Source organism: Pempheris klunzingeri, chromosome 16 (assembly GCF_042242105.1).
Source record: "Pempheris klunzingeri isolate RE-2024b chromosome 16, fPemKlu1.hap1, whole genome shotgun sequence".
Lineage (NCBI taxonomy): Eukaryota > Metazoa > Chordata > Actinopteri > Acropomatiformes > Pempheridae > Pempheris > Pempheris klunzingeri.
Genome location: NC_092027.1, coordinates 4,669,978 through 4,696,891, shown reverse-complemented (window position 1 = coordinate 4,696,891; position 26,914 = coordinate 4,669,978). Strand labels below are relative to the sequence as shown.

Here is a 26,914-nt window from a genome sequence, read left to right as displayed (position 1 = left end):
TTCCACAGTTGGATATATAAATCAAAAGATGGATTATTTTAGAAAATAAAATTAATAAAATGTACAATTAAGCAACCACCACAAGTCCTCTTCTGGGGAAAAAAGTATTCCATGCTTTAATTAATATTGTCAAACTAAATCACAAAAGTACTAAACTAAAAGTTTTGCAAGAAAATACAAATAAATTCGTGTTAATTACTTTAAAGTTTATTCCAGTTTATTAATAAAGTCAAAAGGGCTTGTGAAGGCCAAGTGGTCACATTTTAGCCAAGCCGAGTGTTTAGTTAATAAATTTGTGACTCGAGCCCAAAGTCCTGCATTATGATGACCATTAACAGGAGGTCAGGGGTTCCCAACATTTGGTTTTTACTATTTAATCTTAACTCTGCAGGCCTGTGTCATATGCAGGGCTGCACTAAGCAGCATATTTCAATAACTACAGCTATCAAAATGTAAACAAAAGGTTGGCAAATGTGGATGAGTTGGGTTCACTCTGGTAAAACTCAGTCAACTCAGATTAGCAACACTTTTACAGTTGAGTTTAGTACTTCAGGATGACAGACGGTGATCATTGTGAGGTTTTTTGGCCAAAACCTGCCAGTGGAAAGTCTTTAAACCTCCTCTCAGCATTAAAACAAACAGGTGATCAGGTTTAAGTGGGTTTTTATATGAAATACTTTCTAAAGATAATGACTCAGTATCTAAAATTATGAGATCGTAGTTTTTTTTTAAACGTATTTACGTTTTTAAAGTGTAGTTTTCATTTTAACTTCAGTACAAAATGCTTTTTCACGCATTCTTTTAGTTTTTAAATTTAGTTTGATAAACCTGTGGTAAAAATGAAAAAATAAATGCAGCCTCACAGCTGTATTTGTGGTTTTAGCTCCCCCGGGAGGCTCTGGATCTCCCCCCCAGGCTCTGGGCCTCCTCTCCCGGTGACTCCTCCTGCTGAGCCGCCGACCAATGAGCGTCTGTGGGCGGTTTTCTGCTCCTGAGAGAGAAAGACTCCTCTACGCTCCACCGTTGGTCGCCATTTTGAGACGTTCGACCTAGAAACGCTGGCAGGAGGTGGCTGTTACCCAGCAAGTATATCACATTTAAAATATTTTACTCTTCGCTGATAGACGGATCGATGTCTCGATTTAACAATAATCGTGGCGGGATTGGGATGAATAATTTCCAGCCACGCAGAGGCGGTGGGCCCGGGCCGATGCGGGGTGGGCTAATGGGAAACCCCAATTTCAGGAACCATCCTTTCCAGAATCAGAACCAAAACCGGAGGGGACCAAACAATAACTTCAACAGACCGCCCAACCAGGGACCACAGATGACTCCACAAAAGCCACAGCAGAACCAGTCGCTGCCAATCATCCCCCCGCCGAGCCCCGGCCCTGCTCTTACCATGAAAGGCCCGATGCAGCAGCAGCAGCCGCCGACACCGGGGCAGACACCGCAGAAACCGACAACCCCTTCGCCGCAGCCGAAAATCCAGTCACCCCCGCCGAAAGCTAACATTACCTCCCCTCCGCCCAACCAAGCAAACAAGAACCAGAACCAGAACCAGCAGCTGAAGTCACCGGCAGGAAACGCTAACGGACAGAAGCAGCCCCCACACCCGAGCCCGAAGTCTGGGCCACAACCGGGCCAGAGAACCGGGCCACAGCCAGGACAGAGGACGGGGCCTCAGCAAGGCCAGAAGCCTGGGCCACAGACAACGAAGAAAGAAGACTCGGATAAAAGGGGCGCACGCAGCGACGATCCCAACGGCAGCCAGACGAAGGTCCGTATCATTCCTCACATTTTCTGGTCCCAATGGCGTCGTCCGCCTTTGTTGTTCGTTAGCGCTAGCTTATTCGGTACGGCTAACAGTACACTCGATTTGAAACACTGCACACCCCAAGCGGGCGGGGTTACTTCTCCTCTCTTAACGGCTACTATCATTAAACCCGCTGCACCATAAAGCGGCAGAGGCGGTGGTTTAAATCACGCGCACACCAGTTTAGTCTCTTCAACTGATCCGCCATCTTGTCCGAAACCCGTACTCTCAAAAATGCTAATTTTATCAGATTCAGCAAAGTAAAGGGAGCAGGCACTGTTGGTTATATACAGACACCAGTTTGTTTCACCTTGATAAATCTCACGTATGCTAGTTTACTGAAATTTAGGTTATATGTCAAGTTTGTTTTTTTCTTTTTTTGGGCACAATGTGTGGGGGATGGGCGGCTGGTCTTGGGGAATAAAGACATGAATGAACGTAACATGAGCACACATGGACACGACCATTTAATAAAGAAATAATTATATTTGAATATAAGACATTAATTCTTAGGTGAATTTTATGTGTTTTTTTTAAATCCAGTTTTTTCCCCTTATGGATGTGATGGTTTCTTTTGCTTAGCACAGAGATTTGACCGTTTGTATTAATATTGGTATTGTAAATTAACAGGAGTTTAAAGCAACCCTGTCCATGCTGTTGAAACCTGGCGAGAAGACCTACACACAACGGTGTCGTCTGTTCATTGGCAACCTCCCCAACGACATCACAGAGGAAGATTTCAAGAGGCTGTTTGCAAAATATGGGGAGCCGAGCGAGGTCTTCATCAACAAAAGCAAAGGCTTTGGCTTCATCCGACTGGTGAGAGACGCACTCGTTTTATGTCATTGTATCAAGGTTATTTTCTGTGTAAATGTTTAGTCTGTAACAAGTCAGATGATTGTGTGAGGGTTGAACTTGTCCCTTAATTGTATTGCGTATGGTTTCTTGCAGGAGTCCCGTGCACTTGCAGAGATCGCAAAAGCAGAGTTGGATGACACCCCGATGAAAGGCAGACCCCTGCGTGTCCGGTTTGCCACACACTCTGCAGCTTTGTCCGTGAAGAATCTGTCGCCGTTTGTTTCCAATGAGCTCTTGGAAGAAGCGTTCTCACAGTTTGGAATGGTGGAGAGGGCCATCGTCATTGTAGATGACCGTGGGCGCTCCACGGGCAAGGGCCTTGTCGAGTTTGCCTCCAAGCCTGCCGCAAGAAAGGCCCTGGATAGGTGCAACGAGGGCGTCTTCCTGCTCACCACGTGAGTGCAGTTAAATTTTTTTGTAAAGTCACACTTTTGAATTGTGCTCAAATGAGACAGTTCCTCCATAGAAGATGCATGAAAATAGGACTTATTTGTCTTTTTTGTTTGTGTCATCCATTTAAGGTCTCCCCGGCCTGTTGTTGTTGAGCCTCTAGAGCAGTTTGATGATGAAGATGGTCTTCCAGAGAAATTGGCACAGAAGAACCCCAGATATCAAGCGTAAGCATCACACCATACAATTGCCATTTGTGGATACACAGCCCTTTTCATCGATTTAAGTCATGGTCATTGATGCAGTAATCTCTATAATGCAAATTATTTGCTTCAGGTCATTGTTTTGCAAGCAGCAGATGGAGGGATGTGCTTGTGTGGGGGTGGTTCAGGGATTGCAGCTGTTCAAAATCAATATTCTGCCTTTTAGTTTTAAAACCTCTCAAAAGAGTGGGGTGTTATAGGTATAAAACACTGTTTTAAAATTCTGTACTGTGGATCATCAATGTAAACATGCCGTTTATTGTGTTGGTTGTATCTGTAGAGAGCGTGAGGAACCTCCCCGCTTTGCTCGGCCCGGCACTTTCGAATACGAGTACTCCAAGCGCTGGAAGTCCTTGGATGAAATGGAAAAGCAGCAGAGGCAGCAGGTGGAGAAAAACATGCGTGAAGCCCGCGAGAAGCTGGAGAGCGAGATGGAGGACGCTTACCACGAGCACCAGGCCAACCTGCTCCGACAAGGCAAGTTTATTGGCCAAGTTAATCCAGGCTGAATTAGGAAACAAAAATGCAGCTGCTTAGAATATTTTCTGCTCTTTATCACGAGAAAAGATGGCAGTTACACCACAACTAAATGTGTTGGTTTAATGTTTTCTTTCAGATCTGCTGAGGAGACAGGAGGAACTGCGGCGCATGGAGGAGCTTCACAGTCAGGAGATGCAAAAGAGGAAGGAAATGCAGCTCAGGTATGTTCAACAGAATAACGACGCTAGTCATCCCGACATCCTGTTCTCTTTTGTAACAGGAAACCAAGTGAAAATTAAATCAGATTCTTATTTTTATATTAATGCTGAACTTCGGTCAGACAATTGTTTTCCTCTTCTGTAAACAGACAAGAAGAAGAGCGTCGCAGGCGGGAGGAGGAGATGCTTCGCAAGAGGGAGATGGAAGAACAGATGCGGCGCCAGCGTGAGGAGAACTACAGGATGGGCAACTTCATGGATGTAAGTTTAGCTTAACGGTAGAATTACATATGTGCAAGGAAGCGAGATCCTTCATCAGTATTTGCCATGTTTAATGTTTATTCTCTTGTCTTTTTATAACAGAGGGACAGGGAAATGAGAATGAATCCCAATGGAGCTCTGGGCATGAATGGTAAGCTGTTTTTCAGTAATTTCATTGCAGTTACTTGTTTAATGAGAAAAAATGCAGAATGCGCTAAGATTGGAATCCATCCCATATAGAAGTTACTATTGTAAAAAAACCATCACCTCTCAGTATACCACAAATTAATCCATTTTTTTAAAGATGTCAGCTAAAACAAAATATTTTGCAGAGCTGTAATATTAGACTACATTAATTATAACTATATTTACCTCCACTGCAAAGGACACCAGGCCTCTATTTGAAGTAGGATTCAATTAAAAACAGACCCGTCATTTCTAATTTCAGTTGGATAAACACATTTGATCATATTTTAGAATGAAGCCTAATTTTTTCCTGATCTGGTCCTGTTTCCCCTGTTAAGGTTTTGTTACTGCATTGTCTGATTACACTGATTCAGCCTTGCCGCCAACAGGTTGGATTAGAAATTTGTCTATTTCAGGTGCAGTATTTGTTAGTGACTGGTTGACATGCTCTTTCTGTTAGATTTGCCCTTTGGTGGAGCCAACCAGAAGTTCCCCATGGGTGGACTGGGCTTTGAGGGACAGCAGGGAATGGGACCATCTTCAGGAGGCCTGATGGGCAACGAAATGGTAACGTATCCCACTTTTTGGACGATCAGTAGTCAATGTAGTTTTATGGTCGGCTTTCCTTTTTGTTGAAGAGACTCCCAGCTGATTTTTAAGCATGGAGGTCAGCTGGCCGAGCAGAATGGGAGAATCTGACTGATTCGTGTGTCGAGCTGTCTTCGGATGGCTTGCTGGTTGTTGAATGTGACACATGCTGCCTGCCTGATAGGGTTTGTTTCAATGGCAAGCCAAGCCCCCTCAGTTACCCATGCCTGAGTCTTACTGCGTATAGCTACGAAACCGTCAACCTGCACTAAATCATAAGAAACTGCTCTCTAATGTGCTCTCTGACAGCTGTAGACTGACTTCACTGGCTCTGCCCACTCTTATTACTCAGTTTGTGTAGTGGACTGCTATTGCAAGCCCTGTCTCATGTGAACTTGACAGGCACTTTTTCTGGACCGGAGGCAGGATGGCATTTTTCCCCATAACCGCTGACTACGTGCTTTATTTTTAAATCCCTTTTTACATAGTATGTAAACAGTTTCATGTATCGTCTGTCCTGAGAAGAAACAAGGTTGTACATGAACAGGCTGCTCTTTAAAAAAAATTTAAAATTGGGTGGCTGTGTGAAATCCTGTGTAAAGCGCCTTTTGTGTTAAACACCAATTTGAGACTTGAAGTTTGGGTGTAGTTCATCTTCTGGACCAGCGACTTTTACCCTCGACATCTTTTTGTAAATGAGCATTAATAATGCTTTTAATGCAGGTTGACGGCATGAGCAAAGAAATCGGGGATTGAAAAATATTAGAGTGTAATATAGCAGGACTAATTGATGGGGGCAGGCAAAGCCTTGTGACTGCTTGTGTTTAGGTGATATTGGTGAACACTGAACGTAGCTCGACCTATGTTTTTGGCACAAGTGTAGTACCAGTGTTAGGTCTGTTTCTGGATTACAGTTGACAATAAGAACGGCTAACATTGTATAAAGTCGTAGATCCTGAATGAAACTCATTACCAGAAATTTCTTAAACAAGCTTTGATTTTCTATGCAGTCTAAGTTTGTATTTGCAGTGTATGTTTCAACTGTTTTGTCTTTAAAATGATGCGCTTCACATCTGTAGCCTTTGACAAATCAAACTTTTCACTCATGCTAATTATAGCGTGGCCTCATTTTTTAATTTTGCTTTGAATTTTAATCAACTTCAAGTCACTTTAGAAGAGACCTTTTTGTTTTTTAGCAACTGAAAATGGTTTTTAGGTTCAAGCTTGTTGGATATAATGTCGGCAATGCAGCAATTTCACAATATGCAGAGTTGAAAAAAGCATACACCACGACACAGTCGTTTTAGAGTCACTCCTGACATTACAGCCCAGTTAAGGCTTTAAATAATGCTGAGCAGATTGACGTTGGATAGTTCAAGATATTATATTCATATATTCTAAGTTCTTATTAGTTAGATTTCTGTTCAGTTCTCACTATATTGTTCCATTGTAGCCTCGTGTTGTAATTCAAAGCCGTTTCTTCTGATGGATGTTTGGCTTTTGAGAAGTTCACTCTTTCTCACTCTGTGTTGAATGTCTTGTGCAATGTTTACACTTTACTGTGCAACAAGTGCTGATATATACATTATTTCCATGTTAATATTTAGTTGTTCTGGTACACTGAACTACAGATTCTGATCACATTGGGGCACATTAGTTCATTTACTCCATTTTATCAGTGCGGTGCCATTAGAGGTGCTGTGATAGCTGAACAGCAGATTGATACGCCATAATTTCTCAGGATACTATGAAACTCACTTAATTCGTTTAAAATTTGTTATAATGGCACTAATTTTCACGTCTTTATTCCAAATTTCTAAGAACTCAGGAATGCAGCATTGCAGTGTCTGCTAAAGGAATATAAAACCTGTCCTGGTCTTATTTATAACCATATGTATTTAAACACCTTTCATATATCAGGGGTGTCACAATTTCAATTCTAAATCGAGAATTTGTTGATATGAGCTTTCAGTTTGGATCACAGAAATCAAAAGCATGTTTTTAATCCACCCCTGCTTGCACACATTCAAAGACAAATAAATCACCTCACAGACGTAGCTAGCAGACTGTTGCCGCCTGCGGCAGGAGGTGGTAACTCCAGTGTCTAAGCTTGTTTGTTATTCAGAGGCATGTCTTGGTTTTGTTTTTGTCGGCCAGACTTAGTAACAAGCCTCGAACTGAGAATTTTAGGGCTACTTCTATAAGGTTACTATATAATCGTATAAACATTACGTATAATAGTGGTTTGTATCACATTTGATACCATATAGTTTGTGCTTTTTAAAGATGAATTTGAAAATGCACATGACAGTTTTTCTCATCTTCACAAATTAAGACTCAATAGTCCAACAATGCTATAGGATAACAGAACGTTTTAAAACCTAAAGTCAAATCATGGATTTGAATAATTGTGACACCCCTATTTACACTTAAATTCATGTTTATTTTGGTGAATACTTCCATCAAGAGGTTTAGGTGTTTATCTGTTCTCATATTAAATGGTCATGAACAGGTAACTATGGTCTATATGCTCTATCTATAAAGTGCCAGACCTACTAACTAGTGAAGACTGCAGGCTAGTCTTGGCATGCACTGGAGAGACATTACTAGGTAGGCACTGACTAACGAAAGCATTACCCTCTCTTCCTTTTCCGTATGTAACCTGTGGCACCTGTGGACCTTCATATTGGAACGAACGGTTTCTTCGGATGTGTCTCCTGCTGGTTGTGTTGTAAATCTGCTTACAATATAAAACCAATCACCTCTAATTCCATATCTTTTTATACACTTCCATATGGACATGAACTGTGTGCTTGCGCACTGATTACATCCCATACCGTATTCCCACCTTCCTACTTGCCTCCTTGGCAAATTCACCCCCTACAGCGCAATGAGCGCTTCTCCCAGGGTGGTCCTAGGGGAATGGGGCCAGGTAACCCCGGGTACGGCAGGGTCCGTGAGGAGTTTGATGGTCCTAATAAGAAACCCCGTTTTTAAACGCTGCTCTTTGACGCTCCCTGCAGCACCATTTGTATAGATTCTCCAAATCAAACTTTCCTGTATTTAAGTTTAAATTGTTGCTACATTTTAGCCTGACAATTTACTCATTTTATGACAAAGCCGATATTTTCATTTTTTTATTTTGTATTGTCAGTAGTTTGAAAGATTGGTCACCATTGTGTGATCCGTTAGTTCTTTCTGACCCATGTATAATTTTCTTTTCTAGATGTATTATGCTCTGTGAGTCGCCGTGAAGTGATAATTGTAACATTTTTCTCAACTTTCTATGGCTGTGTTTTGTGCCATACATTTGGAGTCAAAGCATGTACTATAATAAAGAGAAATTGGTTCTATCAGGACAAACCCTTTAACATTTATTCCTAAAAGTTAAAACATACAGTACATCCAAAAAGCAACCAAACCCTAACAATTGGTTGTTTGAACCGTAATAATGTGGATACGTCTGCCACATTAGGTCTTAAAGGGTCTATGTGTTATCTCTGCCACAGTCCTGGCTTCTTGTGTTCAGCGACGCGTATAGTAACACAACCTGTGGCCCTGCCTGATGCTCTCTCGAAATGCCCCACCCTGTCCTAGACTTCTTGATCTTATTCCCAGGACATTCAGATAAGCAGCTGACACTTGCCACAACAACAGAAGTACCAAGTCAGCGACATTTAGCATCTGCTAAGACGTCAATAGACTTGATGGCACCCTGTACAGGAGACTCTATGTCTTTTTAATACAAGTTTGCAGTTTTGTTCTACAACCACGTGCTCAGTGGAAATGGAGGTCTCCTGTCTTTGATGCACATTTATGTTGGTGCTTTGAGTTGTTTCGCTGATATTTTTCAGTCCTTCGCTAAACACCTCTGTTTCTATAGTAATGCTTCAGGAAAGCAGAAATTTAACACATAGAACCTTTAAGAAAGCCTGTGATTTAGTCTGTGGGGTTGTGGGTAGTCAACTGGGCACACACTCGTCTTCTCACACACACATTGATACACAACACATTAGGGTTGGGCGATACGTTAAAATTTTCCGACTGGCACTCTTCGATATATTCGCTCAGGTTTGTGTGCAGTGCATGCAGGAGGCCAGGGCGTCCCCACTTCTCACGCTATTGTCAGCAAATGTAACCATGGAAGTGCTAGTGTTGAAATGGAGCACAAAAATAACTGATAAAAATTTGTGCTGCGTCTTTTCAGACACTGTTCAGTGTAATAATCACCTACTGAGAGCTTCCTTCGCGGTTGCATATGTAACAGTGGCAATCCAAATGATGTACTGACTTTTGAAAATATGTTGTGCCTAGTGAAGGGAAAGCTTAGACTTTCGCTATTGGCGACACATTGGCGTAGTTTGCCGCCCTCCATTGTTTTTGAGGACCCAGTTTGAAACCCGACGCAGCCAGAAAGCAGAAGTGTCTTAATTAAGCAATTTGCCGTATTCGTGTTAAGATCATGCGGGTTAAGATCATGCAGGTTAAGATCATGCTCTAGAGGCTTTGACTTAGCAAAATTAGGAAAAACAGGATTCATTAAATCGCCCAACCCTATAGCATATACCCAGTCTGTCGCTGTCACACGCCACATTGTGGTGCGACTTGTGTCCATGTGTGGTTAATGACCACGTTTACATGCAGTCTGCTAATTACAAGCATCACCGTGCTCACTCATGTCCCTCTCATAGATGGTCAGATGTCATAAAACCTGCACTTTGAGTTAATGTTGCCACCTTTTCAGCAGCTGAATTATGTTGATGAATTGTGCTGAGATCTCATCCCTTTATAAAAACCACTAAGTTACATATTATGCTTCTTGATGACCTACTTTGTGTTTGTCTTTCTCTTCATGCTGTGTTGGTGAAAAGTCTTTAGCTTTTAGCCTCACTCACAGCCCGTCTTATATTGTGCGCTAATGTAGCAAAGTGCTACAACAGTTGTAGTTAAGCAAATAAGTTGTCCATGACCTCCAGTGTCTACAGTACAATGTCAACAGCTTCTTTATTTTCCATTCAGTTAATTTCTAATGGGTCAGCCAGATTGATCTTTACAATCCTGAATGTAAACATAGTCATGTTTAGTTTAGTTCCGTTCAGGACTTATTTATGGGTGTGGCAGAGGTCAACAAAGTTTGTGTTAAAGGAACCATAGTCTAATGAGCAATGAGAAATATATCAAATTTGTCACATTCAAGTCTTTATTAACTAAAAAAACAAAGGGTCACCCTTTTTTTTCAAACTGAAGTACATCTCATCAATTATCTTTTAATTCGTACTATTTTAAACTGTTAATGAATTTTATTACAGGAGAGTCAGCAAACATAGCTAATGTTGGATGTAGAAAACACATCGCAACAAACTCATCCTAAGTGCACAAGTTGTAGCATTCGCTGTGCTGGACCTGCAAGAAGACAAGAAGTCCAGAGTTTCGATTCTGTGCCTTGAGAGTCATAAGATGTAAACTGCACCTATGTGGCTCCTCCTGCAGTGGATAATTTGGTCCATCTCTACTACATTATCCACGTTGTGTTACTCATATTCTCCAGCTTGTGAACTCTCATTTGCATCTCGTCATTCCACAGAAGGAAGACTGATCAGTTTTATTGGTTCAATAATGCGTTTTTTACACTGTATATTGTGTTGCACAGATATATTCTTACATACATGATGTTCTCTCAGCATGATCTGGAGATCAGTTTGTAATGGACGAGCCTTTGTCGGTGGTGATATCCATTGATACGCACCTTCTCACACTGTCTCTTATCCTTAACTGGGTGATATTCAATAGTGTCCACTGAGCAGCACATTTCTGCATCTCAGTATTTTAAACTATTGTCGTATTAATGACATCTGTGGCAAGAACCCACCAACAGTATGAAGAAAACATTTAATTCAAACAAAATTTAACAATGTCCACCTGTCTTGGCTGCATTTTACCCAGGATGCAATGCCTTCCAAATGGAGGGGAAAAATAATATTTTGGTGCTTGGTATTAACTACCATGAGATAATTGAATTACTGAGTTTCAGTGTTTAATGGTGGGCTACACCTTTTGTTGACATTTAAATCACAGATTGTAACTAAATGCCTGATATGTGAAGAAACTAACTAAATTAATGTAATGCTCATACGGAAGAAACCCTCATTGAAGTCTCCTTGCAGTTGAAGTTCCCATTTTGTGGCAACTCCCCATGGATCATGCCACTACCATAGACTGTATAAAAACATGGACAACGTGTCTCTGCTTCCTCCTGCTCCAAGCCTGTATTCACTGAAACACAACAAAGGGGTCAAAGGTTTTTTAACAGATATTTTTACAGTACAGATATGCCAGGTGGGCTCCAAATACACCCACCTGGCCCAGTTACAGGTTAGAGTTGGCTGTCAAACATGACTTTGCTCCCCGTTTTATAGCATCGTTGAACTGAATGTACCAGCAAAACACTTGAATGTACATTTCCCCCCATCCGCTAACATGGAGGGTGGGTGGTTTATGACCTATACTGCAGCCACCCACAGGGGGCCGTCAGGTGTTTTGAGGGAGCGGTCTTGTCATCCATCTTTATATACAGTCTGTGGTCGGTGCGTGTTTGAGGTATTTTGGCATCAGATGGGACTCTTGGCAAAGAGTTGTGTGATAGGAGAAGTGCTCTAAAAGTGAGTAAGTATTTTTGATTCTGATTAACCACAACTTTTGATATTGAGCATATTTCATTAAACTTTAAAAGCCTGACAAGTATCATTGTTACACTTGACTTGTTTTTGGGAATGAAGATCAAGAGAAACGAAGCAGAGCATTTGATTAATGTCTTCTTGGCACTAGCTTTGACTCTGACATTCTGTGGCCTATTGAAGGTGTATTCACAGTATCAGCTCCTGATACTTTAACAATACCTAAATATTCAAGATGAATAATAAGTGGCTTACTGCATAACCTTTGGAGTCACTTGTGTGAACTGTCTGTCCAGTGGCTGACTTTGGACAACATTTGGATCTGTAACTGGATGATTACAATACGTTCTGCAGTAGCTGTTTTCCATTTGTCAAATAGCCAAAGACCACCAAAGCACCAGTATGTAATTCATCCAGAAAAAAACTTGTAGCACTCCGGTTGTACACTGTATGATGACGCATCCTGCTTAATAACTGAAAATAGAAACATTTTTGCTTATTAAAGTACCTCTAGAGAATCTTCCTCCTTTTGTGTGGCATCTGAGAACCCTGCAAAACACACCTGAAATGGCTGGAAAAAGAGGACTCCAGATACTTGGATGAATTTGGTAATAGAACTGGATGTCACCTGCAATGTTACGTGTGTTTGTGTTATGTATATTTTTTTTCTTTAACAGGTTTGACCAGCTTTAAAGATTATGGACTGAAGGAATTTGTGGCTGTGTAGCATGGACTCGAATGTTTTAGCAAAGAAATCTATACACAGGAACCTGTGCACCTGAACTTTAGTAAGATTCACAGCACAATATGTAGAGTTTAACACGCTTCTAAAGCAAACGTATTTGTGTGTGACGCAGTTTAGTATGGACTAAAGCTGCAACAATTATTTGATTTATTAACTATTATGATCATTGATTCATTAGTTTGAGTCAGTTTTTCAAGAAAAAAAAATCCTCTTTCACTTTCCTAAATGTGAATATTTTCCAGTTTCTTTGCTCTTGTATGACCATAAATTGTGGGCTGTGGGGAAAAAAACAAGACATTTGAGGACGTCTTCTTGGGCTTTGGGAAACACTGACATTTTCCACCATTTTCTGACATTTTATCCACCAAAGAATTGTCAATGATAATCGAGAAAATGACCAACAGATTGAGATGCAGCTGAACTACGATAGACAGTTGGGTAATAATCGAGCCTTGTTGCGTTATCCTGCATGAAAAATCCCGTAGAGAAAACAAACATACTTCCCAAGAATATTTCAAAAGACAAGAACATAACTTTTGAAGTTGCAACTTCATAGAATTTAAAAATGCAGATCTCTAAATTTTTACGAGGACATAACCTCAGATAAGAAAACAAATTCTATATAGACATTGTGAGTTCTGACTTTTCTTAAAGGGATCGGCATCCTTGAATTGCAACTATTTTTAATTAGTGAACTGCAGTCATAATTGTCACCAATAGTTTTGTTTATCCTCAGTGGCTTTCTGTAGTTGCACTTCTGTTGTGGGAGTTTATGTTGGGGGTTGGTTGGATAAAACGTGTGTAAGTTTAGTCTGGAACCAGTTTACAGCCACTGTATCTATGGGTTAGGGTAGGTGTGTTTCCCTAAAACTAAATAACATTAAACCAACTATTCTAGATCAGCCTTGAGGATCACTCTGGTACTTTTTTAAGATGGCTGTTTATATTGGTTTTCTTCCAAAGATATTACATTGAACTGAAATCAGTTCTAATGATAATTTCCAAAGTAAAATAAGGTACCCATGCTAAGATTAAGTCGTTCTCACTTTAACAACAACAATGAAACCCCTTTGGATTCACTTCTGTAGTGCTGGCTTGTGAATAGAGGCTGTCCAGTGTCTGGCTGAACGGACAGTGACTAAGATTTAACCTCTGGAAGAGATTTTGTCACATAATAAATGGAAAAACTAGACTAAGACAAGAAAACGCAAAAGACGGACAATATTTAAGAGTTGGTAAGACTATTGGACGTTATTAAAGTTTAAAAATGAGGTGAATATGTACCAAACAAATATGAAACTTAATACTAATTTGCTTTTCTGTGTAGTAAGTTGATGTTTGATAACATGAGACAAGTATTCATTGAAATGATTGGGCTAATTTAGGACTAAAGACGTATTTGATTCTTCTCCACACAGCATCTGAACTTCCTGCAAAATAGCACAAGTTCTCACTGGCTTAAGTGTGACTTAAAAACTTGTAATGTTATGTCTGTGTGTTGGTGTTGTGTACAATTTGTTTTTCTTTAACAGGTTTGACCATCTTTAAAGGTGTTGGACTATGAGAAGGAGCTTTCCAAACCAAGAGGTTCAAAGTGTTTAGCTTCTGTTGGAGTGGTTTTTGTTACGAAAAGCTGTCGCTCTCGAGGACCAAATGGCACCAAGTGTACATTTATAATGGATCGTGATAGGTGGTGGCTCTGTAGCTTGGACTAGAGGCTGTACAGTTGGAAAAGTACAAGGAGTAAGAACAGAACCCAAAGCTTTCTCACCACACATTTATTTAAAGGCAGCATCAAGTACATTTAACACACTACCCATATAACTACATTACCAAGGTTTGGACCAACACTTTTCCATTTTGTTAAAGTAAAAACTGAAACCAAAGCTTTGACACTGATCTATATCTGAGGTTCAGAACGGCAATTTCCCTTTATTGCTACACATTTTTGACTTCGCTAATGGAGTAAAAATGGAAACCAAAGCTTTTTTTTTTTTTTTTTGACGCTCTTAAAGAGAAGTTTGATTTATTTGAAGGCACCACCAACACAGTATCTGATTTTATCACAGTTAGCCAACCTGTACTAACCAATAATTAACTGACAAGATTTTTATCGACTATTTAGAATTGACAAAATTACCAATACAATACATTTTACAAACCCTTTTTTTCTTCCAATAAGGGTTTATTTTGTGCAATATACCTGTTGAGGTATTAATAGTAGGAACTTCAAACCCACCCACTCATGCTGCGGACCACATCACGCCCCCTATCTAGTGTTAATTTAACTCTTCTAACACTGCTTTGACTGCTTTTTATTGTTTGTACAAGCACTCCAATATGCAACTTAAATAATGCAGTATTGTGAGTTTAGACTGTTAATATTATAGTATTTCAGTCAAATTTGTTATTGTTGGTTTGGAACAAGGATATCCCCCTTTCACAAACACATTTCCAATTTGTGTTAATGGTGCAAACCTAACCAAAACTCGGACACTGACCTGACCACCTATGGATACGTTTCTTTGTCAAGATTTATTTTAAGGTGGTGCCAATACACCGAAGAGACAACACTGTACCTGTATCAGGCTCCAAACAGGGATGTACTCCTTTACCTATGCTTTTTTGACAATGTTGACAACACAGTTTAACTTTGCAGAGTAAAAAATTAAACCAAAGCTTTCACACTGACTTCCTAAAGAGAAATTCGTAGTCAGGATTTGTTTTGGGGCCTCTCTGCTTTTAAGCTCCATACTTAAGCCGCCCATAATCATTGTCTCCTTGCTAAGAATCCCTAAGACCCAATGGCAGAACCTGCATTAGTAGGCCTGACCAACCTCCTATTCACCAACCTACCTGAGGCAGGAAGTCCCATGCACCCTACGGTTGAAGAGAGGATGGCGTGTTGTGCCCGTGTGCTTGTGTGTATGTTCCACGTCTTTGGGTAAATGAGAGGTGCGTTAGCTGCTGTCAGCCAGCTTGTCAAAGACAGGCTGCCCCAGTCCACAGTAGAGGCTCTTCTCTGCAGTTGGGTTACATTGACGATGAGTAGTTCTGCAGAAGTCAGTGGACAGTAAAGCCTGGACTTGTTTGCACTGCAGCCAGAGGTATGCTTACACAGATCAGCTGAACACACAAGGTAAGTGTCACATCCATGTTTATAATACAAGATGCACAGTTGTCCCATGATTTGACTCTTCTCTCTGTCTCCTACACCACGTCACTGCTCACGGTGGCGCTTACAGGGCTTCTGGCATCACACTTACAAACAATGGCATCACAGTGCAGATCTCTGTTCTTCAACCTTTTTGTGCGTGGATGTGGCAAAGCATCGTAGCCCGTGCAGTGTGTGTGTGTGGTTGTAGTACTTTTGCTTCTCTGTATGTATGCATGAAAGGAACTTTGTATGGACGGCTGAGTCACTGGTTCACCGCTACAGTTTGACCACAGACGTGTGGAACAGAGTGCGGAAACATTTTGGGAACACTGTTTTCATTTTTTCATTGCTTGAAGTGTTGAGGCAAAATGAAAAATTAAAGCATTAATCTTGTACAACAGTACAAGATGATTTCTCTTTCTTCAGCGTGTGCTGATGTCTCTGGTCATATTTGCTGTTCATAAACTTGCCATATTTAAAAGGTAATAAGCAATGGAAATGGACAGTTTGTGTCCAACTAACAAAGTATTAGTCAAACACAAAACCCAGTGCTTAGGATGACATCTTTCACTGTTATGCTCTAAATAAGCTTTTTTGGGTAGATTTTGTCTTTGTGCCGCACCTCCTTTACACCCTTAACACTCAAATATTGCTGAAATTTATTTTTGGCATCTTTTTTTGAATCCATCTAACAGTAGTGGGTAACTTTTTTTTTTTTCATCCTTTCAGAAACAAAAGTCTTTCACATTATTTTTCTTGTCATAGAAACTTACAGTACTCTTAGTGCGGATCACCTAACCATGATAAATAATTAAAATCATTCAAACTGTTAAATATTTAAGTAGTTTGCACTCTTGTTTATCACTGGGTTGCGTAGACGATGCATCGACCTCCACCTGTCATCACTACTCCTGACACTCTGTCTCTGGCTGTGAACAGTCATTTTCGTGGCACTGGGTTGGGACGTGTCTGCAGTGTTGAAGTGAAACGTGTCACGTGCTGCTTGGGTTGCTGTGGGTGGGATAGAAGAAAGTGAAAATCCCTGTCAGACATCTTGTTTTTAATCCAATGCAGGTTTGCCTGTGTGCTTACAACGCAACCTTTGTGATTTGTGTGTCTGTGTAGGTGGAGTCTTTTGTGAATATCTTTTCTTTCTCCAGAAGAAAAAGCAAATATTTAAATTCACTTACTATTTTAACACTTGACTGATTTCCAGAGTTCATGTTTCAGTTTCTCTCTTTCCATAAAACTTCAGTCTATTGAGTAACAGCCTATAACTGGATTTACTGGAGCACCTGAAGTGTCTACACTGACCACACCAGTGCAGTATTTACAGCGGACAAGTCTTGTATGGGGAGAAAATACAAAGCCATCGGTGCATCTTGGTGATCTGTGGACAACGTGAAGTGCTCATGTTTGGCCTGCTGATTTGGCCCATTTACAAACAAGGTCGACCACTTTGACATGAAGCTCATAAAGGCATTTAAATGTGCTTTAAATCCCCTAATTGCTGCAATATTCATCAAAAAGCATATTGTTAGAGCCATAAGTCAGTCAAGTCTGAACACACAGACGTGATGTACAGTTTTTTATATTTATTTTTCCTAGGATATGACATCTTTGATGTCTATTGTGACCAAACATCCATAAATCCACTTAGAAATCAAAAGAAAAAAGATGCTCCTTATAACTCCAGTAATCTGTACGGGAATCAGTACGCCGAAACAAGAGCAGCTAAAGGCTTATTCTGTGTACTTTTAATGGTCCTAATTTGTCAAAATGAAAACAAAGTCTCAAGTTGCTCCCTGCAGTTTAACTCACTGAATCCATGGCAACATTGTTCTTTCTATTAACGTCCTCCATGTGAGTAATTCCCAAAACTCGGAGATGATCATCCCCATGGAAGCAAGACAAAGAATAACGGCACCTAAGAACTTTAGTGTTACACTGTCCATGTACTGTTCAGTGTTTCTATCACAACCCTTTAATAAACTCACTAAAATGGGTTCAGTCTTAACACAGCAGCAAGTCTTTTTATACAAACAAGCTTAGTAATAAAGTAGTAGCTAGATGCCCAGATATCCTCTCAATGAGTAGTAAATGAAGAAAAATGACTACTTGACATCAGACTTTGAAAACCCCTGATCTAAAGGATGGTTGTTTGGTTTTGTGACGTGTGGTGGAGACGTCTGTACCAGACACAGCTAAAAGGTTGTTTTGCATCCTGTTAGCGATCATTTGTTTGAGGAGGAAAAGGAAAAGACGTGTTGTTCTTCTCCGAGAATAAAATGTTGCAGTAGTCCTGAACTCTGTTGCTTTCCTTCCCTCTCTCCTCTCAGTACCTCTTACTTCTCATATTTTGTCATTCTTCCTGTTTAAACTTGAATGCCAGTGACCAGCCAGCCATTTTGAAAAAGGTGCAGTCAATCACGACTGTGGCGTTTTCCTTTTGTTGCTTGTATGCAGGAGTTGTGTTGTAGCTGTGAAGGCCCGTGGTGCTGCCTGGAGTTTATGGCTCTCACAAGCTCTGACCGAGAGGGAACTATACTGTGTTCAGCCAGTGCCGTGAATCGAGCCCTGGAGGCTGCCAAGATGTATCCATCTGCACTGTGATCCATTTTCCAACCAAGTCCTCAGTCCTGATTGGCCAAAATCTTTCCTTTGTCCCGTCTCTGAGTGTGATGCCAGAATAACCCTTTTGGCCTCTAACGGCCACCTCTCTAAAAGTCTGCGAGACTGAAAATGACAAAGTCCTCTTCAGTACAAGGTTATGGTGCAGCTCCCAGCTCTGTTTGGGGTTTTGCAGTAACACCCTTGATGTGTCACAGTACGAAGTCCAGCTTCACGTGGCTTTGTAAGAGATTTACCTTCCCTGAGGTTTGCAACAGATTTGAATGTTGTTGTCCTGAATCTGTCTCGTCCCCTCTGCAGTTCCTCTAAACAAAAGAACCTACTTCAGGGTGCTGAGATGCCTTTCTAAAACTCTGCCCGTATATTAACTTTATCATACAACATACTTGAGCCTCTCCTCACACTGACACACGTGAAGTTATTTACTTGTAATGCATGTTCACCTTATAACATCATAACCTGTATTTACAATGAAAACATCTTGTGTGTTTGGTTTTCTGTAGAGTCACCGTCCTGACAAATATACACACACACGCACACACACATGCAAAACATACACAGACATTGTAGCTCCACAGGCTGTCATTTTTGGGTGAAAACCTCAAAATAGTAGTGGTTTATAAAAGAACCAGTAATGGTAGAAACCTGCTGACTAGTTCACTATCAGGCTCTCATTGTTTGTCTCTCGCCACAGGAGCCTCGACCAGTGGAAGGAGGCTGAGAATCGACACGGTCAAACCACGGTAAGATCCACGGTCATTTGGGAAATGTAATGTGGGCTTAGTACCCATCCCTGTCCTTTATTCAAAAGATTCATGTGTTAAGTACATTAGAGGCAGAGGGGGAGTGAAAAGAACAGGGCATCCTTCCTCTAGTGGATATGGGAGGGACGAGTTTAATGAAAATGTTTTTGTAAATGTTGTTGCACTGCTTAGTCACTACATCACAGACTCTCTTCATGAGCTGATGAAGTTTGATATTAAAAGTTGTTCTTTGCTTTTTCCTTTGCCTTTCTTTACCTTTCTCAGGTAAAATGAAGATTGATGTCTGATTAAATGCCAGAGCTGCAGGAGACCCAGCGTCTGATGTGTGGCGGCGCCCCGATGACCTCCATGTTAGTTTCCCCGCAGTTTATCACTCAGACGTGGATGTGAAACACGTTTATGCCACAAACATGGCTCATTACAAAACTATTAAAGAAAACTAAAAAAAAGAATACAGTGGAAGCAGCTTAAAGTGATCACATCCATGTGGGTCAAATTGATCACTATAAGTAGATGATTATTATAACCACTTTTATTTTCTGTAATTTTACATGAATATATAGTAATGTAATAGACCGTTAATCTGACGCCCTCTCAGGGGGCCTGTGGTGTTTGTGACCAGGCATCATCAGGCCACTTCAGGGGGGGGCGCTTCAACCAGTTCCTTTCTCTGGGCGCATTTGTTTTCTGTCATCACCAGCATGTGCTTCATTGTGAGAAAATTACTTTGTACTTTTCCCCCGTACCATGGAAGTGAAAGTAAAAAATTACTGTAGTTTAAAAACAATTCATGTATCAAAAAAGCTTTTTGGTCACTATAAGCAGTTTCCACTGTTCTAGACAAGAATTACCTTTCAGGCTACACTGGATAACAGCGTTGTAGCTTTCTAATCTCCACTAAAAACTGACGGTGTCTGTTCCTCTTCCTCACAGAGCTGCAGGTGATGAAGCTGATGCAGTACCAGGAGACGTCCAGCAGAGGACAAGCAGCCTGCAGTCCAGAGGAAGGATGCACTGTCTGTTTTTTTTTCCACTTTTTTAATAATAAATGATTTAAACTTGAGTTTTGTTGTTTTGTATTTCTTACCATGCAGATGATTTATTTATGAGTTAAGAGGTCATTTAAACCACACTGAGGGGTCCAGTGTTGTGTTGAAAGTGTTGAAAAACACTACATGTTAGCAGAATATATGCAATTATGCTCTAAATTTAAGTTGCAGCAGTAATACTGCCCAACATATAGTCAAACAAAAAAACATGGATAGTTTTATCTGACTTTTAATGTCACACACACTTGACAAATGCTCCGTCCACCTCAGCCCTCCTGCCTGCCTTCCTGTCGTGTTGCCTCTGGTTCCCGCTCCGAGCCCAGCCCAGTTACAATTAAGGGTAAAGGTGCAGTGTTTCCGCTGCTGTATCACACTTGTATCCTGAGGGTTGGCTGTCAATCCTGGAGGAGGTCCAGACCGGAGGGAGGAAGGCGATACGAGGGAGCCTGAAGGCACGAGCAGCCTGGGGGAGGTCGAGTGTGGGTCAGCTTGGTGTTGTCTGACCTGAGCCGCACCCCGGCACTGTAACAGTGACTCAGTGAACACACACACAGACTAATTAAAGGAAAAACCTGAGCGGACAAGCAAAACTAATGCAGGTGCTTCCATGCAGAGTAGAGAGGGGGAAGCTGAAGGGTTTGAGTGTGAAATGTTGATGGTTCAGATCTGAAGGTCCTGTACTTCAGTATGTAGGTATAAGAAAATATACTTAAAATATCACAAGTACTCAGTGAAAATGACCCCATGACTTTATGTATTTATAGTTTATTCAGCATGTGTATTAAATATACTTACAAAGATGCGCTATTATGTCTGTTATCACTCATGCAGTAATGTTTCTGCTCACTTGAAACCATTTTATTTTATGTCTCCATCATGGATGAATCTGCTGGAAAATAACAAAATAAATGTGTAAAAATATCTGCATCCTACTACAATATATAACAATATAGAACAATTACATACATTGAAAATGACAAATCATGTAGAAATATGAGCATTATATAATGTATAAAATGATAAAACAAACAAAAACAAAGAATGCATTATGCTGCAAAACATTCCAACAATATGGGGAAAAAAATACATAAAGAGAAAATAACAAAATAAGAAATATATAAAATTATGTGCATTATACAATATATAACAGAATAATAATAAAATAGTTCATGTACAACAAATATATAACAACAAATATGAAGTATATAGAAATAGGTGCCGTATAACAACAATATGGAATTTAAAATAAATATATATGTATATGTGCATTATACTGCAACATGTAACAACTGTGTAATAATGATGCTGACACTGTTACTGCAGGGCGACCTGGACCTTCATATAAAACTCACTTAGTGATGTCAGTTTACCGCCTGTCCTGCCCCCCTCCCCCCCGTCTGTAAACCGACCTGGGGAAGAGGGAAAGGGAGAGAGGGAGAGGAGGCAAAGTAGGTGGTGTCCACCTGACCAGCTCCAGCCATCCATCATTAATGAGCATGCATCATTGATGGTGTCCGCTGCCCACAGGTGGAGCAGCAGCTACAATCCCCTCCTCATTCACCCCCCCAGGGCCTGTAGCTGCAGGCACACCACCTGTAGATCCTGGTAGTCGTCCGGAGGAACACGCTCAATATCTGTCCTTCAGCTGCTCGTACTGTCATTTTCAGGGCCACACATGTACGTCTAGATCAGCTCCCAGAGGGTGACTTCTCCTCCAGCTGTGACACAAACTCACAGACCAATGAGTGGCACCACCGGAGCTGCACCCCCGACCGCCGTGCTCGGCCTGGATTTGGACCTCAGTGAGCCGTGGCACCGGGGAGCCGCCCAGAAGAGCAGAGCGCTGGTCCAGACCTATCTGCTCACCAGCTCCGTCCACCCTCCGCCCACAGCCGGAGGAAGCCGGGGGCCCAAGACCCCTCTGAGGCTGCCCTCTCTGGTGGCCACAGCCAAAGGGCCCCGCAGGCGGAGCGGCATGGCTCGCTTCAGGTAAGCTCGAGCTTCAGGATGTCACAGAATTTTCTTTTCAGTGAAGGATGAGTTGGGCTCAGTTCGCTGCCCAGGTGACTGTGAGTGTTTATGTGTTTATATTTTAGGGTTAGCTGACCTCCAATGTAACCTTGATACATGACCGGCTAGTGAATATAATAACATTTACATCAACAGAATCTATTTTTCTGATTAACAACATCAAGCTGTCTCGACTCAAATGATCCTGATGTTTTAAAACAGTCAAACATTAAGACTGGTGCATGTTTTGATCTCTGTAACTTTGTAATATTCAATTACACTGAATATCTGTCAGTCAGACAAACAACAATTAGAAGGCTCTGAAATCACTCATCAACTAATTAATTGAGATATTAATACTTCTAATGATAAATGGATAATGACGATCAGCACAACTCCCATATGTAAACACTAATCATTAAACAAACAGTCGGTTAGCTTAGCTTAGCATTAAGACTGGAAACAGCTAGCCCGGCTCTTAAACTAACTTGACATATTTAATTTGTTGAATCTGTAAAAAAAAAAATAATAATAATTTTTCGATGATTCACATGAACTTTAGAGCTGCTGTTGGTGGATTTCGTTACCTTTGGACATCGTCAGGCTCGCTGTTTCCCTCTGTTTTCAGTCTTTATGCTAAGCTAAGCTAAGCTAAGCTAACCGGCTGCTGGCTTTAGCGCCATAATTATCGTCCAGATGTGATGAGTGGTGTCGATCTTCTCAGTCAGATCTTGACAAGAAAGTCAATACGTGTCCTTTAATGTAAAATTTAAAAAAAAAGTTTGGTTCTATGTTTAAATGTTTTAATGTGTGTGACTCCTCAAACTGTGTATATATATATATTTTTTTTTATTTATGTATACATATATATATATATACACAGGACATTTAAATACATTTTCATGACATCTAAATGTTTATTAAATGACATAAACTCAAAGTGGCACATTTGAGACCGTCCAGACAACAGAGGACCTCAGTGTGTGCTTGATGAAGGGCAGCAGCAGGTCCAGGAGGCTCAGCGGCCGTCACTGAATGTGATTAATCCCCTGTATGTCATCTCCACTGTCTCTTCCATTCATTTCAGTAAAAGTGCCTGTCAAAGCGCTGGTTCAACGCTTGACTGGAATTACAGTGTAATTGTTTCCTCTCTGGTCTGTCCCAATTTGATAGCATAATGTAGGCCACTTCTACGCTCCCCCCTGGTTTGCTTTGAGTACAGAAGGCCAGGGACCAGTGTGTCATAAATCTCAGGTGTGGAAGCTGATCCGTCGCCTGATGCAGCACCCACACTGGCTTCACCCGCAGGAGGGAGAAACCCGAGCGAGGCACACACACGCTTTAAGCTCTTAAACACACACACAAAAACACGTCTGTCGCTATCTAACGGAGTATTTGATGGCCTCCACTCACGCAGGCGAGAGCGGGTTTTGAATAACCATCAGATAAACGAGGAGGAGGAGGGAGCTTTGATGTGTAAAAATGCTCTTGTGTCTTGTATGTCATGCTAGCTGTGGGACTGTAAGGACAATGTCAGTCACTGAGTTCACCACTTTGGTCCAGGCTGGAAAATATTTAAACAAATGGATGGATTGGCATAAAATCTAATAAAGACGTTCATGGTTCCCAGAGGAAGAATCCAACCCACTTTGGTGCTCCTCTGAATTTTCCTTTAGCATCACCATGAGGTTGACTTCTGTGGTTTTGGGTGAAATGTCTTCAAAGTTTTGTTGGCACATTAGAGCCAAATGTTTTTACAGAGAATATTTTAGATTAAAAAAATCACAAAATACTGTCAATAGCCATTAAATAGACTATTTTCACCAAGTTCTTAGGGAAAAAATGTCATATAAATCAGGCTCTAAATAATCTATGAACAAATCCCTCCGTAAAACCCTTCAGAATATAGAGTGGAGAAAAAATGGCCTTTAAAGATATGAATCTAGGAGAAATCTGCAGACACAAATAGACAAAGTTTAGTAAAAATAAACCTCTACATGTGTATTTTGGATGTTTTCTTTCCACTCATCTAAAAGACATGTTATAGAAGCAAAGTAGCTGAATCACTCAAAAGTGACCAGTGCATGAAACAATGTTTTATCCTGTAGTTTCTCACCTTAAAGCAGCTGCTGCCTCCTGAAAGTGTTTCTACCATTAAACTCTCCGTTAATGTCTCTCTCTGTGTTTATGCTTCTGTCTCCACAGCCTCAGTGAGCCGTCCCTTCTCGCCCCAAAGGCAAACATCCTATTTGGGGGATTCTCCAGCAGCCGTCACCCCAGTGTTTTACAAAAGCAACCTCCTCCTCCTCCTCCACCATTTTCCAAGTCATCAGTCCTGGTCTCCTCCAGGACCAGCCGGCTCCACCAGCAGCAGAACCAACAGGAGGCCCAAAGCTGCAGCAGAAAGGCCTACATTCACTTCTGCCAGGGCATCCAACTCTCCTCCAGGCCGAGAACAGCGAGGCGTCACTCCCACAACCCGGTGCTGAGCTCAGAGATGCTGCAGGGTGACCCCCAACCTTCAGGGATGCAGCATCGCAACTTATTGTCTCAGGAGAGGGAGCTCCTGTCTGTCGTCGGTAAGCCTTGTCTTCTGAGCTGCAGTCAGCGCCCCGCTCTGGCTGCCGGTCCAGCTCGCACTCAGCTTCACGTGTTTCTGCCCACAGAGGCGGAAGGGGAGGAGGTGGACAGTGAATCTGTGGATGAGGGCTTCATGGATGAGTTAGACAGCAAGATAACTTCTCTAAAGATCCAGCACAGAGCACCAAAGACGGTCACATACCACTAATAGGACGCCTACAGTTGAAGTGGTGTATGTCTGCAGACAGTTAGTGCTGTATTTCAGGTGTGGGGCTGTTTTTTATGATTTGGGCTAGACTCCTTTGTTCAAATTAAGATTATTTTTTTGTTTTTATTAGGTTTTATTAGACAACAAAAGTAATATATATGTGCCAACTGGGCACAAAACATAGTAAATAAACTAAAATAAAAAGGGGAGGATCCATCTTTTAAATAAACAGCTAAATCTACACTTATAGAAACCTAGAAAACATGCACACACACATATATGTCCATATGTACGTAAACATATGAACACATACAAATACACACATATGCATATCTGCATACACATACATTCATATCAACCCATATCCTGAATTTAAGTGTATTACTACTATAGTATATCAGGTTGGGTAGAACAATGATATTTTAGACAGTTACAGTCCATGTCCAACATTGTGGCAGCGGTTTGGTGAAGCCTCACGCATGAAGCCACATCCATAAAAACGTGGTTTCCTGACTTTGATGTTTGATGTGAAGGCCTCAACCCCGTCCAACACGTTTGGGATGAACACCAACTTCAAGCCAGACTGTGTCACCTGAGAGCCCCTCATTAATGCTGTTGTAGCTGATTGGAGGCTGCTGTCAAGTTAGATTAAAGCCTCTTGTTTGGAACTTAAATGGTCGACAATCACACGTATGTGGAATGTTTGGGTGTCCACATACTTTTGGCCATATGGTGTAGCAGCCTGGACATGAAGGTCCACTTGAATGTCACTTTGATCTGTTTAAAGGGTGAGACAAAGAAAAAACACAGATTAAGTCATGCAGATTAATAAGCTACTTACAAAAATAATCACGTGTAAATATAAGTGTAGTATATATATATATATTATACTGTATATATGAATGGTTTCGTATTAGTGATAGGAAGCCTCCTTGTTTCACAACTATGAACCACAAAACACATTTAGTGAGTTTAGTGAGTTTCCAACACAGCAATGAGGGCATTTATGCTAAATTAAATGTATTTTTTGTTATATATTTGGTAGCAAATGAAAATATCACTCTCATGTATTATTCACATGGATGCACAAACATTTTTGTCAACATTGCGACTCCTGTTCCTGTTAATTTCATGAGTTTATCATCAGCAGAGTTTGAGTGTTATATGTGTTCATGTAAATACAGTATGTTGTGCAGATTTAACTTCATTATTGGATAATCAACTAGATGGAGGAAATATGACAGACATGTTGATGAGGAGCACAGAATGGAGACTTGGATGTGACTATAATAAGCTGAGTAATAAATGTACCTTTATGAAACAGTTTCTGTGTACGCAGCCCGTTCTTATGGTATATTTCAAGGTAAGTGAACACAAAGTCAGTCTGACTCAGCTGGTTTCCTCCTGAGCGACTCTGCTTATTCAGATCAACATCAGGCCTGAGAGCCTCAGAGGGGCGTTCACAAGTTGTGGTCCTGCAACATAGCATACAGTGCCATCTTTAGCCTGTATCAACTTGTGTTTATACTAAAGTAATAAATTAATTGAAAATAAAATAAAATAAATAAAAATAAAAGATAAAATAAAGCTCCTGCTACATGGTCATACACCATCGACTTTGTCCATACTAAAATTATAAATAAAATAAAATACACCGTCTCTGGCCGTACAGAGTGGTGTCCGTGAACGCATCTTTGGTGCTGTTAACTTAATGCTGCATTCACGAAAATCAGAAACATAGGACAACTGTAAACCCTAATCTCTGGTCTTGTAGTCACATCATGTAAACAGCCTAATTTTGTTGGATGCAAACACGAGTAGACCAATGAAAAAAATAGATAATATTGGATTTAATTCAGATGACACTACCATTGATGGCAACACTTTATTGCAATGGGAATCGTAGATGTTAAAAATTCCCGATATCCCTGAATCAACCACAATCTTTAAAGGATCTTCCGACTTTTTTTTTTTTTTTTTTTTTAAACTATAATTACTATAATTATATAACCGGATCTTGCCATCTTGCCTTTTCT

General features: G+C 40.8%; 1 protein-coding gene across 2 annotated transcripts; it reads left to right on the top strand.

The window, feature by feature from the left end:
• Positions 1-1,029: 1,029 nt before the first annotated feature.
• sfpq (splicing factor proline/glutamine-rich) lies at positions 1,030-20,094 on the top strand. Of its 2 annotated transcripts, XR_011585504.1 has the most exons (12): positions 1,030-1,780; positions 2,447-2,635; positions 2,768-3,069; positions 3,196-3,291; positions 3,608-3,804; positions 3,944-4,028; positions 4,175-4,286; positions 4,389-4,437; positions 4,933-5,039; positions 18,962-19,010; positions 19,296-19,381; positions 19,965-20,094. XR_011585504.1 is itself a non-coding variant. In XM_070845945.1 (10 exons), the coding sequence occupies exons 1-10, from the start codon at positions 1,133-1,135 to the stop codon at positions 8,055-8,057; spliced, it is 1,896 nt and encodes a 631-aa protein (XP_070702046.1). In that variant the 5' UTR covers positions 1,030-1,132; the 3' UTR covers positions 8,058-8,423. The 2 variants fall into 2 exon arrangements, 1 of the variants encoding a protein (XP_070702046.1); XM_070845945.1 differs by lacking the exons at positions 18,962-19,010; positions 19,296-19,381; positions 19,965-20,094 and adding an exon at positions 7,947-8,423.
• Positions 20,095-26,914: the final 6,820 nt, after the last annotated feature.

Bases quoted from the DNA above. Each gene is read 5' to 3' on its own strand.
- sfpq (XM_070845945.1), top strand. From the start codon at position 1,133: ATGTCTCGATTTAACAATAATCGTGGCGGGATTGGGATGAATAATTTC. The intron at 1,781-2,446 runs GTCCGTATCATT...GTAAATTAACAG, and splicing joins CCAACGGCAGCCAGACGAAG to GAGTTTAAAGCAACCCTGTC. The intron at 2,636-2,767 runs GTGAGAGACGCA...GGTTTCTTGCAG, and splicing joins GCTTTGGCTTCATCCGACTG to GAGTCCCGTGCACTTGCAGA.